At 41.9% G+C, this 12,525-nt stretch overlaps 1 protein-coding gene across 1 annotated transcript in view; it reads right to left on the bottom strand.

Annotated features, from left to right (window-relative positions):
- Positions 1-2,146: 2,146 nt before the first annotated feature.
- ADAMTS5 (ADAM metallopeptidase with thrombospondin type 1 motif 5) overlaps positions 2,147-12,525 on the bottom strand; it is a 57,124-nt gene continuing 46,745 nt past the window's right edge. The window contains exons 4-8 of the mRNA XM_063127591.1: positions 8,898-9,181; positions 8,092-8,275; positions 6,026-6,201; positions 5,257-5,432; positions 2,147-3,290 (exon numbers count right to left, since the gene is read on the bottom strand). Coding sequence (XP_062983661.1) covers positions 2,720-3,290; positions 5,257-5,432; positions 6,026-6,201; positions 8,092-8,275; positions 8,898-9,181 — 1,391 coding nt within the window. The 3' untranslated portion in view covers positions 2,147-2,719. The remainder of the gene's footprint in view (positions 3,291-5,256; positions 5,433-6,025; positions 6,202-8,091; positions 8,276-8,897; positions 9,182-12,525) is intronic.

Raw genomic sequence — 12,525 nt, 5'->3', positions numbered from 1 at the left:
AAACATGCTCACTAACCATTTGCTGCAAAAAGGTTAGTGGCCTAACCATGGCTTAGTGTGCTGTCTGAACAGGCCCTAAGTAAGACTGAGTCTGGATCACCTATGCTCTTCTATCACCTATCACTTGATGACTTGGAGATATGAAAGCGTTAACTGTCAGTCATAACGGATTATTTCTTTTTATCAAGTACTGTTATTACTTGTAAATGGAAGTGCAACTATGAGATGATGACTTTATTATTGAACTGAAATGTCTGAGTGCTATCTGTTCATATAATTCCCCAAGTGTCACAAAGCTATGGGCCTCACTCAAGTAAATAAATTTATATAAATGGAGTGGTCTTACAATGTGGGCCAGATCAATTCATGCTAAAAATTTCTGCATCGGAAAACAAGTGCTTAGAATGATGTATTCTAACCACTGTTCCACAACAACAACAGAACTGTTGCTGAAGGCAAATATAAATGTGCAAAGATTTTAGATCAAAATGTTAATAAATTTGGATACTTAGGCTACAAGTTTGACTTCGGTGAAATCCAAAACTAAATTCCAATGGAAATTCAAGAAGTTAGAATTGCCTATGCTTTCAATATTTATGGAAGGCAATGGGAGCAGAGACATACTTCTGCTTTTGTTCATATTATAAACTCATATTTAATATTTCATCTATATTATATAAATGTGATCTCAAAGTTAATTAATTTCACTAGACTTCAGATGAGGTATTTATGTTACCTTTCTAAAATGGAAAGTTCATTTGCTTATGGTCTGGGGGAAAAAACATCATTTCCTCTGTGGAAACACTCTTATGAATATTGGCGAGAGCTGCCACATCTTAATGTGGCTTGACTTTCTTGTGGCTCTGACAGCACAATCCTGTACATGTTTACTCAGAAGTTAATCCCATTATGTTCACTGAAGCTTATTCCCTATATGTGTCTATGCAGAAATAAATTCTATTGAGATCAGTAGGGCTTACTCCCAAGTAAATGGGTATAGGATTTCAGCCTTAATCTACAAAAATATGCAATGTCTCCAAAAATAAATATCTTCTAGATTTTTAAAAATAACCAGCCCCCCGCCCCAATGCACATGGGTCCTCCCATCCGTATACTAATTACAGGCATGTAAGGTTTAAGGTGCACATGAAACAATACCCATTCACTTCAACGGAAGGATCCAATCCACATCCTTCATTGAAATAATAGGGCAGTTTGTTCGCACAAGATATCTGTGTCCATATCTGAGCAGGTGCAGATCTCCGAATCGAGGTGTTTGAGTGGTAAATGCACCCCCATAATTAGAAGTATTGGACAAAATACTAATGACATGCAATAAACCACTTGTTATGTTTTTTTGACTTCATCATAGCTTCTGCAATAGATAACCAATTCATTACATGTGGTCAGATTTCCAGTAAAAGCTACGGAGAAACTAACAGGGAAACAAGATGTGGACAGGTTTCAGAATATCTGAGTTAGAAGACACTTAAAGCATGATCCCATGCCTCACCAAAGTCTTCCCTTCCTAATTCCTCAGGGGTGGACAACCTGTGGCCTCAGGCTAGTCTCAAAACCAATCTGCAAGCAATCAGTAGAGACATCTGGCAAGAGTGATCTGTTCCTCCCATGGTAACCTGCTGGGCTGGGGGGTGGGGGGGGAAGCGGTGGTAGCTCCAGCCATTTTTGGCTCTGGCCCTGCCTACCCCTGGCAAACCACTGCTGACACATTCTTCCAGAGGGAAAGTAGCAGTAGGCTGGAAAAGGTTTTCCCAGCCATGTTGTATATGGCGCACCCACATGTCGAGTTCCCTCCTACTGTCCTCTTTCTCCATTCGTCTCCCTCCCACACAGAGGGCTGCATAGATGGCACTGGATTGTGTCATTAATACTTTTCATAGGTTTGTGGTTGTTCTCTAAATGGATAATACAGAATAAAAGTATGCCCCCTTTTTTCTCTTAAAGAAGCATTCTAGCAGCTTCCCCCCCCCCCTTATTGCTGCAGCCAGTGTGCCTGTATGAGAATTTCTCATTAGAAAGGCATTAATATAGAATTAAACTCTGTTGTCAGGAAATTCCTAGAATGGAAATGTATTTCCTGTTGTCAAAAAAAAAATGTATTAAATCGTTCTCTCTCTCTTTTAAGCAGCAAGCTCTTAATTTTCCAGTAAAATATCCACAGCCATTTTTGAAAACGTGACGGAGTTTGCAATGGCTGTCGACATACTTTGGTCAACCCCTTGCGTCATATAGAGAGAATGTTGTTCTTTCGCAAGAAGATCAAGTGATATAAAGTGACACACCAAAGCAAAGATATTTACAAATAGTATAAAAGAAGCTATTGTGGTATCATGGGTAAGTATAACGAGTTGTCCAAAGACAGACTGTGTTAGAGGTAGGTGAGAAAAGGGAGATGAACCTGTAACCTTCAGCTATCCCATGATGACCCATTCACTGGCTTATCCTCTTCTTATTTGCAGATACAAAGGGCTTGTAACAACTAATGCTTAGTGCCTTTGACATATTAAGATCACCTCATTATCACTCAGAGCATTACATATCTTCATTTGGTCCAAATAGGCAGATTCTGCCCATAATTTTCAGACGATATGAAAGTAGCTTGATGTATTGGCTTTTCTCTGTGCTTGAGTAGACCTTATGTCAATATGTCGACTATGACCTAAAACAGACTCCTTTTTAAGAAGCCCACAACCACAGGTTAACATTTTTTGAGCAAGCACTGCTTGAACGCCGAAGGTCTTTGAGACAGAAGGCATCCTTTTGCTAATTTTTCATTCCCATCTTTACACTGGACAGTTCTTGTATGCCAACCTGTATCACATGTTCGAGAACAAGAAAGCCACGGCCCAGTCACCCATTGCGGTTGTGTGAGTGGAGGCGTTAGCTTGTTACTGCTGCTGTTGCTGGTGACATAGTTTGTCATTTGGGTCTGCTTCTTTGGCACGTAGAAACTATAACGGACATCCACTGGTTTAGTTGGGTCGGTTGCAAGGATCTGTACAACCAGGATCTCCTTTGTGCCTGTATGTCCCATGGCATGCAAGAAATCATCTTTGTGACTCCAGCCGCTGTAGTTCATGACAGTTCCATTGAGGTCAATGATGGTTTCTGAGGTTGAGATCATGTACTTTCCGTTGACAAGGTACTCACCATTTTTCTTTTTCAGGGCCAAGTATGCTGTGAACCTACTCTGGTCTTTAGCTTTGAACTGCCGTATTTTGATGTGTGTTGCTCCTTCTGGTATTTTCACGATATCCGTGTAGCCCTTACTGAAACACAAGGAAATAATATTTAGTAAGGAATAGAGTATCCTTTCAAAATCTACTTCAGCCAATGGAAGTATATCACTTCGCTCTGATCTGGGCCAAACCTTGAATGCATTTATCTCTCCTACCCATCTCCAGTAGAAGATGAGCGAATTTAAAACCCAGTGGAAACTTAGCACTTTGGAAATGGACTTCTGTTTTTCTCTCTTTGGTCTCTCAATTTCCCCCTGGAGCCATGTCACTAACGCAGCAATTCTGGATGGGGGCTAATAAAATCAGAGTGGTGGTGAGAGGCTACCATGCAAACTAATGGAGCAAGTTGCTCTATCAGATTGTATGGGAGAGAGTAGAAAGAGGCTTCCAAGCCTTTGGTCTGGACTGGAAAAACTATGGGGAAGAATTTGGATAATTTCCCCATTAATCCAAGTAGAGATTTGGAATTTCCCCATTAATCCAAGCTGACTTCTAATGATAATATGTACTAAAATATTATATATTTTATATATCCTTGGAGAAAATATTATAACATTCCTCTCAGGTGTCAATACAGTTGCATATGAGTCAGTTTCAAAACAAGAAACCTGCCAATAAGTGACAGTGTATATATTTGAGATGTGGGTTTTCAAATACCATTGAATGCCAAGGAATGGCAATAAATCAGACATTCAGCTGTTTCTGTCTGTTCAGGATAAAACGATGATGACCTTAAAGCAGGAGAAAACTAACTGGGAAACATTTAAATAGGCACATGTGCACGCACAGCACACATCACCCTCTCTCTCTGTCTCTCACACACATGTTCAGTGAGAAAAACAAAGAGCAGTTTATGTTGTACTCTATAAAAGTAATTTTAAAAATGGCTACCGACTGCGGTTTGCATTAAAATAAAATTATCTAGAGGATGCCTCAAATACTTTAGTAGGTTGATTAGCCTGCAGTAAATACTAAAATATTTTCAAGATACTGAGGTGGTTTCATAATAAGGGGAAGAAGATTTAAAGAGTTACTAAACAGATGCAAATGGAGTATATAAAGAATTATTATGAGACTGTTGCTGCATTTCAAGGCAACTCAAGTCTGTGTTGGTCAAATGTGCTTCGTTTTAATGGGGCCAATAAAGAATTGCAATAGCAGAGGGAGAGGAGTAATGCAAGCCTCTCTCCTGCTTCCGCCATACAGGTATTCTCCTCTGAAAACCAGACCATCCATGGGAGTGGCCCAATGATACCTGGCTCATGTGATTTGTCTTTCTCGAAAAAATGAGGAAAGCCATCATGCTACTGCACTGCTGGAGTGAATATATGAATGATGACATTCAGAGCCGATTCACATCACTTCTTTAGCCTATTTAACACTGACATAATCATATGATAACAAATAATCTAGAACAGGAGTGGGCGACCCCAGGGAGGGGAGGGGTCCAGGGCTACTTTACACCATGGAATCTTCTCCCCCGCTACCACTGCAGTTTGGTGCTGCAGTGGCATCAGCAAACAAAACTCCTGGTGGCTTGAGAATTACATTCTTGAGGTAATTTTGTCCTTTTTAAGCCTCCATAGCAGTTTGCCACTGAAACTTCCATAAATTTGGGTAGTGTGGCACAGGCCACAACAGAGGCTCTGTGTGTGTGTGTGTGTGTGTGTGTGTGTGTGGCAGTACATGCAGTCCACGAGCCACGTGGTTTGTGTGGTAGCAGTGAGATTGTTGCAAGTGTGTGATGAAGTTATCATTGATCAGTTATTAGGGATCAAGGTACTTATAGTGAACAACCCAAGCAGAATCAAATGATACACTTATTCAATGATAATTACCACCTCAACTGGCCATATTATTGGCTTTTAGGAAACCGGGTGAAGACAAAAGCCCTCTTCAAGTGTTTGAGGACTCTGAAATGCATAAATACCATTCACTATTACAATGAAGAATTCTGCTTATAAACTAATGAATGACCAGATATTTCATTTCTTACCTCTTTTTATTAAAGGTTCCCATAACTTTTGTGCAGCTAGAGTTGTCCCCACCACAGATTCCACATTTATCATACTGGAGCTTTGAGCCAATAATGCCATCACATCCGGTTCTGACACATTTGCCACGGACACAGACAGAATTACTATATGGCCTACATTCCGTTCCATCAATCACCTGTTTTAATGAAGTCATTGCTGGTTAAAGAGTTAGTTATTGGTGATTTGTTAGTGAACATGCTTAGATATCTTATCATTTCTGGCAGATGATTGAGCACTGTGGGTGGACACTAATCTTTTCCATTTAAATGTTCTGGGCTATAACCAGGGATAGTCAGGAATGATGGGAGTTGTAGTCCAAAACACCTGGAGTACCCATATTGGGAAGTCTGGTTGAGATCATTTCTCCAATTACGTAGAGTAATTGCCCATCTCATCTTCCTTGCTAGTAACTTGCTGAGACCAAGAAAACTCAGATGAAGATGGAAATGGTGGTGGCAGCAGTACATTCTGCAAGGTCTGATGTGGATTATGGTGGAGAGGGTGTCATCAGGGGATTACCAGCTGTGCTAGGGAAAGAAGAAGCAACAGACTGGCCAAGGTTTGTTGGGAAAGGAATAAGGGTAGCAGGAATGTCTTGTGGCTCTCTGTTATATGAAGTCTTGAATATAAAGTTCTTTGTAGAGCTTGGACCCCCTTACTATACAGAGGACTTTAAAATACAAATATCACTTCATTTGAAAGATGACCAATTATTGGAGGAATTTTTACCTTTTGAGAGAAAACTACATAGTAGCCAGTTCCTTTGGCTCGACAGGTAAGCTTGCAAACATCCCCAGGGAGCACTCCTGCATACTTGGGGACCCATTCTACGAAGGTTTTGACACCTTTTGCATCCGACTGGTAGCCATTCCTTGCTTCACATTGTTCCTGGCGAAAAGCTTTAGCTGGAAAAATGATCATTCATTCATTACTATTCATGACTGTAAGGATATTCCTTCCAGTGTTGGAAGACGCAGGATCATCTGGGATCTATCTATTGTCAAGAGATAGACAGTGCAAATCTATGGGCCATATCCTACCAAACAAAACAAAACACACCCAGATCTATGGGCCATATCCTACCAAACAAAACAAAACACACCCACATGCGTAATACCAGTGATACTCCACACTGTCACCCTATGGTGATCCACCAATGGCAAACCATTCTAGCACATATGAGCAGCCCTGCCGTGGCAACTTTAAAGCCACCAAACAGACTGGGGGAGTGTGATTGTGATGGTGAGGACTGCCCAGAGAGCTTCGGCTATTGGGCGGTATAGAAATGCAATAAATAAACAAATAAATAAATAATAAATGAGGACACCATGTGTGTGTGTGTGTTTGTGTTGGTGTAAAAAGGGTGTGAGTGGTGGGGGAAGGGTGTGTGTGTGTAAGAGAGAGAGAATTGGGTGGGGGAGGCTATGTGTGTGAGTGTGGGGTGAGGAGAACGCTGGACCCATTGCTTGCCCAGCCCCAGCTCCGCTCACCTGCATACTGCCCCAACCCACCTGCATTCAACCCTTGGGGACAAAAAGGCTGCCCAACCTGCATTAAAGGATAATGTTCCCAGAAAAAGAGCCTTGATGAGCTCCATATGGCTTGTAGGTCTTCTGAGCAACTACCACTTAGTCTAATCCCTAGCAGCCACTATAAATTGTCACTAGTCCTGATGACAATATGCTAGCTCCAGTATCAGAGGCAGTATGCTGGGGAACATGGCGAGAGGAGGCTGTGTACTTGTGGGTTCCTGGTTGGCAGCTGGTTGGCCATGGTGTGAACAGAATGCTGGACTAGATGGACTCTTGGTCTGATCCAGCAAGGTTGTTCTTGTGTTCTTAGACCACCTCTCCAAGCAATGCTTCATTTCTTCTACAGCCCACCAGATCAGGTTACCTTTCGCAACTGCATAGACTGACTGTAGTTACTCAAAAAAGGGTCAATGCTATTTGAACCTCTACAGACATAGTCAAATTCCTTAACCACAGCTATGGAACATCCTCCCTGGAGAGACTGACCTGGGCCGGATCTACACTACTGCTTTAAAGTGCTTTATAACAGTTTTAAAGCGCTTTAAAGCAGTTAAAGCACTTTATAACTGTTATAAAGCGCTTTAAAGCAGTAGTGTAGATCCGGCCCTGGTGTCAACACTGCAGTTCTTTCAGCACCTGGCAAACATGTTTTTGTTTACCCAGGCATTTTAGTTTGTTATAAGTTGGTTTTATGGATTATGGTTATCGTTTTATTGTTGTATTCTTTTTTTGATGATCGTATACCATCCTGAAATTCTAAAATGAATAAAGGATAGTACAAAAATGGTTAAAATAAATAAAACATGACCACGTAAATGCAACGTGACCACTGCACTACATGAAGCAGGGGTGAGGGCAGACTTCAGCCTTGCAGGATCTACTTTATTTCTTCCTAGAACCCTGAGATCCACCACCTAGAATCTGGTGCACGAGGCACATATTTTGAATTAAAGAATTCTAGAGCAGGAATTTGTTTCGACTTCCAGAACGAAAGAGCGCTCACACGCAAGAATCCTCTCCTTGGTATCCTCCGCTGCATAATTTGGGGCAGGATAAGGGAGTCATTTTGTTGCTGGTATTGTTAAGCATCTGAGAGTCAGAAATCCTTGCCAATCTACTGCAAATCACCCAGGGATTTACCAGTCGATCCACACCTGCTTTCTGCCCACCTCTGGCATAGAGTAAGAAATGGCATTTGCATGGCATTTAAGAAGGACTGCAATGTTTGGTAATTCTACCTCCTTCAATTTATGGAAAACATACCATTGGCAGGACAGGGCATGATGTTACAGGAGCGATAGATGGCCCTCTTTCCAGTGCAATACCGACCGTTGTTTCTAGGTGCTGGGTTGTTGCAGTGACGATAGGCAAATTGAACACCTCCACCACATGTACGAGAGCACTGGCCCCACGGCCCCCAGGATCCCCAATTTCCATGGTTTGAAGCCTGAAATAGAAAACATAACATGTTATAAAAGATCATCAGCCAAACCTGGAAAAGAAACCCAAGTCTCACATCACCTGCATGTGAATCCCAGTTTTCTAATTCCATCCCTCCCCCCCCCCACTTTTCAGTGTTTGTTTCTCTTTCATGACACTTGAAATGTGTCATTGGCTAATTATTCGTTTATTTTTCATGCATAATCTGCATGGTGAATCACGGAAATGAAAAGCTAAAAAGAGTACCCAAAGGTCACCTGTATTAACTGCACGTGCTGAGGTGGAACTATCCTAAACATCTCTAATACATCAGCCTTTTGATGATCTATTTTATTCTGGCTTGTATATGACTTCTATGCTTTTACAGATTTGCTGTTCGTAGTCTTCACAGAATGCTAGACTACCTGCAGAGAACCTGTTGTGTGGGTGCTAAGCGATCTCTAGTAAATTCCATTCACCTGTGAGCAGGGAGAGTTCCAATATCAATTGCACCGAATAAAAAGAAAAGCGGGAAGCCTAGAAACCAACATCTCCTTCTGCCAAGGAATAATTCCATTTGAATGCTCATTCACAGCAGCCCCCAAAGTGATTAGATGATTCAGTTTATAACGTTCAACGTAGCAACGTACCGAATAATATTTTTTCTTTGTTTTATCAACACACTTCCCCTGGAGGCAGATCCTTCCTTTTCCACATGGTGTCCCCTCCACAGCAGGGAGCTTTTTGGTCAGGCACACCATCTGACCTTGGCGAACAACCGCACACCACAGCCGAGAGCACACATCCATCCCAGGACACACGGTGTAGTCAGGCCCAAATGCCAGCTTGCATTGACGGATGGCGTCATATGTTTGTCCTGGAAGTTCCTCAGGGCCTAAGATCTGTTTTCGTGGTTGATCCAGTAAACAGTTACCTGAAAGGGACAACCCAGTTTATAATTTGCTTCCTCTCTGTGATGCTTGCCATACCTCCCAGCTTCCAAACTCGATAAAGTGATAGAGATTTCGATCTAAGTCTGTTCACCTTTCAGTTGGGTTCTTTTATAACACCTGGAAGCCCTAACTATAATCTGCTTGTGAGAATATAGTCTCTGCTTCTATAATATACTTTTATCTCCTAGGCTGTAAATTAATGACCCATTCATTTTGGAGTAGTCCCGCTGAGAAAGTGGGTTTATAAATCATAGCAGTAGCAAATATCCCTCCCGCACAAACACTATCCAAATAATAGTTGCTCTGACTTGCATTTCAGTTTACATCTGGCACTATCAGCTCCAGAGCAAGACATGAAACTTTCTCTCTTTTTTGGGACATGTTTCCATGTACCCAAGCTACTCTAAGAGTGGGGTCTTCCATATTTATCAATGGGATCTAGGGACATTTCAAAATAAACAAAGTTGCCATTTGAACATCTTGAGGCACACCACTTCTGAAAAGGTAAGCCTTCTTAAGGAAAGCCAGAAAAAGCATGACACAGAGCTGTTGCCAACAGAATAATTTAAGAACTGGTGGGGGTGGGTGGAGACAGAAACCTTCAAATCAAAACAAAACAAAATCAGCACAAGACAGGCAATATTGAAGTCAAGTGTTCACTGGGCACACCTGAAAAGCAGAGAGAGACGCAAGACCCAAGAGCATGCAGTTCATGATTCCGTTTTCATGGTGCTGCTTTGGTGCCACTTGCTGCTAAACTCTGCAGTTTCGCTGCTGCAGGGTGGTGGCGGGTAATCGCAATTGCAGGAGGCAGTGCGGCCTTTCCGGCGACCATTCAGCTCACCTGGCCTGCCCCCTGCCCATCTTCTGGTGACCAGTCAGTGGTCACCATCCACCTCAGGACACCCCCGGCTCGATACCGAAGTGAGGTCACGCGGCGGAAGAACCGTGATTTCGCTTGCAAGGAAAAAGTCGGGGTAAGTCGGCAACTTTTTAAATGCACAGCTTTGGGGAAAAGCCCCATGGTGGCTGCAAGTTGGCTGCTGCGTCGTATAACTGACACAGTGCCACCACGCAGCCACAGTGGGGCAAAGAAGACATAGAGATAGCCCCCATGACTTTAAGAAATGGAAAGGAACGTGGTACAAGGCATAATGTGTGTGATTTCAAGTATCGACTTAGCAATGTCTTTCTTGAAAGAAGCCAAAGCACCATATAGTTGTCTGGGAAATTCTGTTCTATGGGACAAGTAGTACCTGCAGTGTTTTGTTTCGATATATCTTTTTGTACTTCTTTTTTTATCATGACATTTTACTTTATTTCAGAATAAAGTTAACAAAATAAAGGCAACAAAAAGAAGAATGAACATAATAATAAATCAAATTCACTAAAAAATCAAAGGAATTCACTAATTATAAGTTTATAACTGATATGCTTATGGAATATCTACAGTAAAATGGCCTAAACAGGTGTTCAAAATCTAATAAAGTGAAAAATACAGCATATAAGGGGAGCAGGTGCGAGTGTATGTCATTTTGTGCATGTGAGTGTATTAATCAGAAAGAGATATAGCCAATGGTACTTTGCTGGAATTTTATCAAAAGTTTGAAGAGCTCAAACACACGAAATAAACGCAAACCATGTTGCAAGACCTTGGGGTTCCCCAAAGCCCTATGAAGAGAGACAAACAACTGGGCAGGTTTATCCTGGAGAAGAGAAGATTGAGGGGAGACATGATAGCACTCTTCAAATACTTGAAAGGTTGTCACACAGAGGAGGGCCAGGATCTCTTCTCGATCCTCCCAGAGTGCAGAACACAGAATAGAGGGCTCACGTTACAGGAAGCCAGATTCTGGCTGGACATCAGGAAAAACTTCCTGACTGTTAGGGCAGTACGACAATGGAACCAGTTACCTAGGGAGGTTGTGGGCTCTCCCACACTAGAGGCATTCAAGAGGCAGCTGGACAACCATCTGTCAGGTATGCATTAGGGTGGATTCCTGCAGTGAGCATGGGTGCTGCTGCTGCTTTGGCTACATAAGCAATGGCACTCACAGCATGGACATCTGAAATAGTGGGAATATCCTCCCCTCCCCATACAAGTAAATGGCTCTTATGCCAATACAAGGAACTAGAATATAAACATCTTTCTGTCTTTTTAAAATACCTTATGTGGGTACCTGTGGTTCAATGCAGCATTGTTTCTCTTCTGCCAAAATGGATTACCACAACCTATCTTCCTCGGCAACCAATGCCACCTTCCGTTTTATCATGGATGAAAGCATGCCGAATATAAATATCTCCCAACTTCAATGCCTTAGGAAATATAATCGGGATGCAAGCAAGAAGCCATATTTCAAAACCTTCCTTTTTAAATGAACTGCTCATTTCCCCTGAGAAAGAACTCACCCACTACGATTATTTGCTTTTCCTCCAAGATTAAAATTTAGTCAACACTCCTTTCAGCATCATTTATTCCTCTACTTAAGTTTTCACTTTCTCTGTTGTCTGATAACCTTGAGCCAACTTTTAGCTAGGGTATACTTCACTGCATTTTAAAAATGAAATGCTGTCTCCATGCTACAAGACTAGACATTGCTATGAGATAAAAGTGCCCCTAAAATATCTCCCTTGTGATGTACCGTACTTTGGAACACAAATAGAGTATGATAGCCAAGCAGCTTATATAAAATCATAGAATAGTAGAGTTGGAAGGGGCCTATAAGGTCATCGAGTCCAACCCCCTGCCCAATGCAGGAATCCACCTTAAAGCATCCTTGACAGATCCAGCTGTCTCTTGAATGCCTCTAGTATGGGAGAGCTCACAACCTCCCTAGGTAACTGGTTCCATTGTCGTACTGCTCTAACAGTCTGGAAGTTTTTCCTGATGTCCAGATGGAATCTGGCTTCCTGTAACTTGAGCCCATTTGTCCGTGTCCTGCACTCTGTATGATTGAGAAGAGATCCTGGCCCTCCTCTGTGTGACAACCTTTTATTCTATTGAATTACTTCGGGGCAGATATGCTGGTGTCCCTTATCAAGAACAATGGTGCCCCTGTAGGAATATGGAAGTGGAGACGATAGAGCATATCCTTCTGTCCTGTAGCTTTTATAATTAGGCCCGTCATCTTATGATCAGCCCATTGTTGAGTAAACTGTCCAGAAATCAGACAAATTTTATGTTAAGTTCTGTTGGAAGATAAGTCCTCAAAATTAACTTTGGCTGTTGCTAAATTTCTTACAGTGGCGGCCAGAATTAGAGCTCTCTGTGTATTAGATGAAAGTTGAAAATAGCTCTAACTGTCTGATGTTTCATGTTTGATTC

Source organism: Elgaria multicarinata, chromosome 5 (genome assembly GCF_023053635.1).
Source record: "Elgaria multicarinata webbii isolate HBS135686 ecotype San Diego chromosome 5, rElgMul1.1.pri, whole genome shotgun sequence".
Lineage (NCBI taxonomy): Eukaryota > Metazoa > Chordata > Lepidosauria > Squamata > Anguidae > Elgaria > Elgaria multicarinata.
The sequence above is the reverse complement of the archived record's forward strand: the minus strand, read 5'-3'. Positions and strand labels throughout refer to the sequence as shown.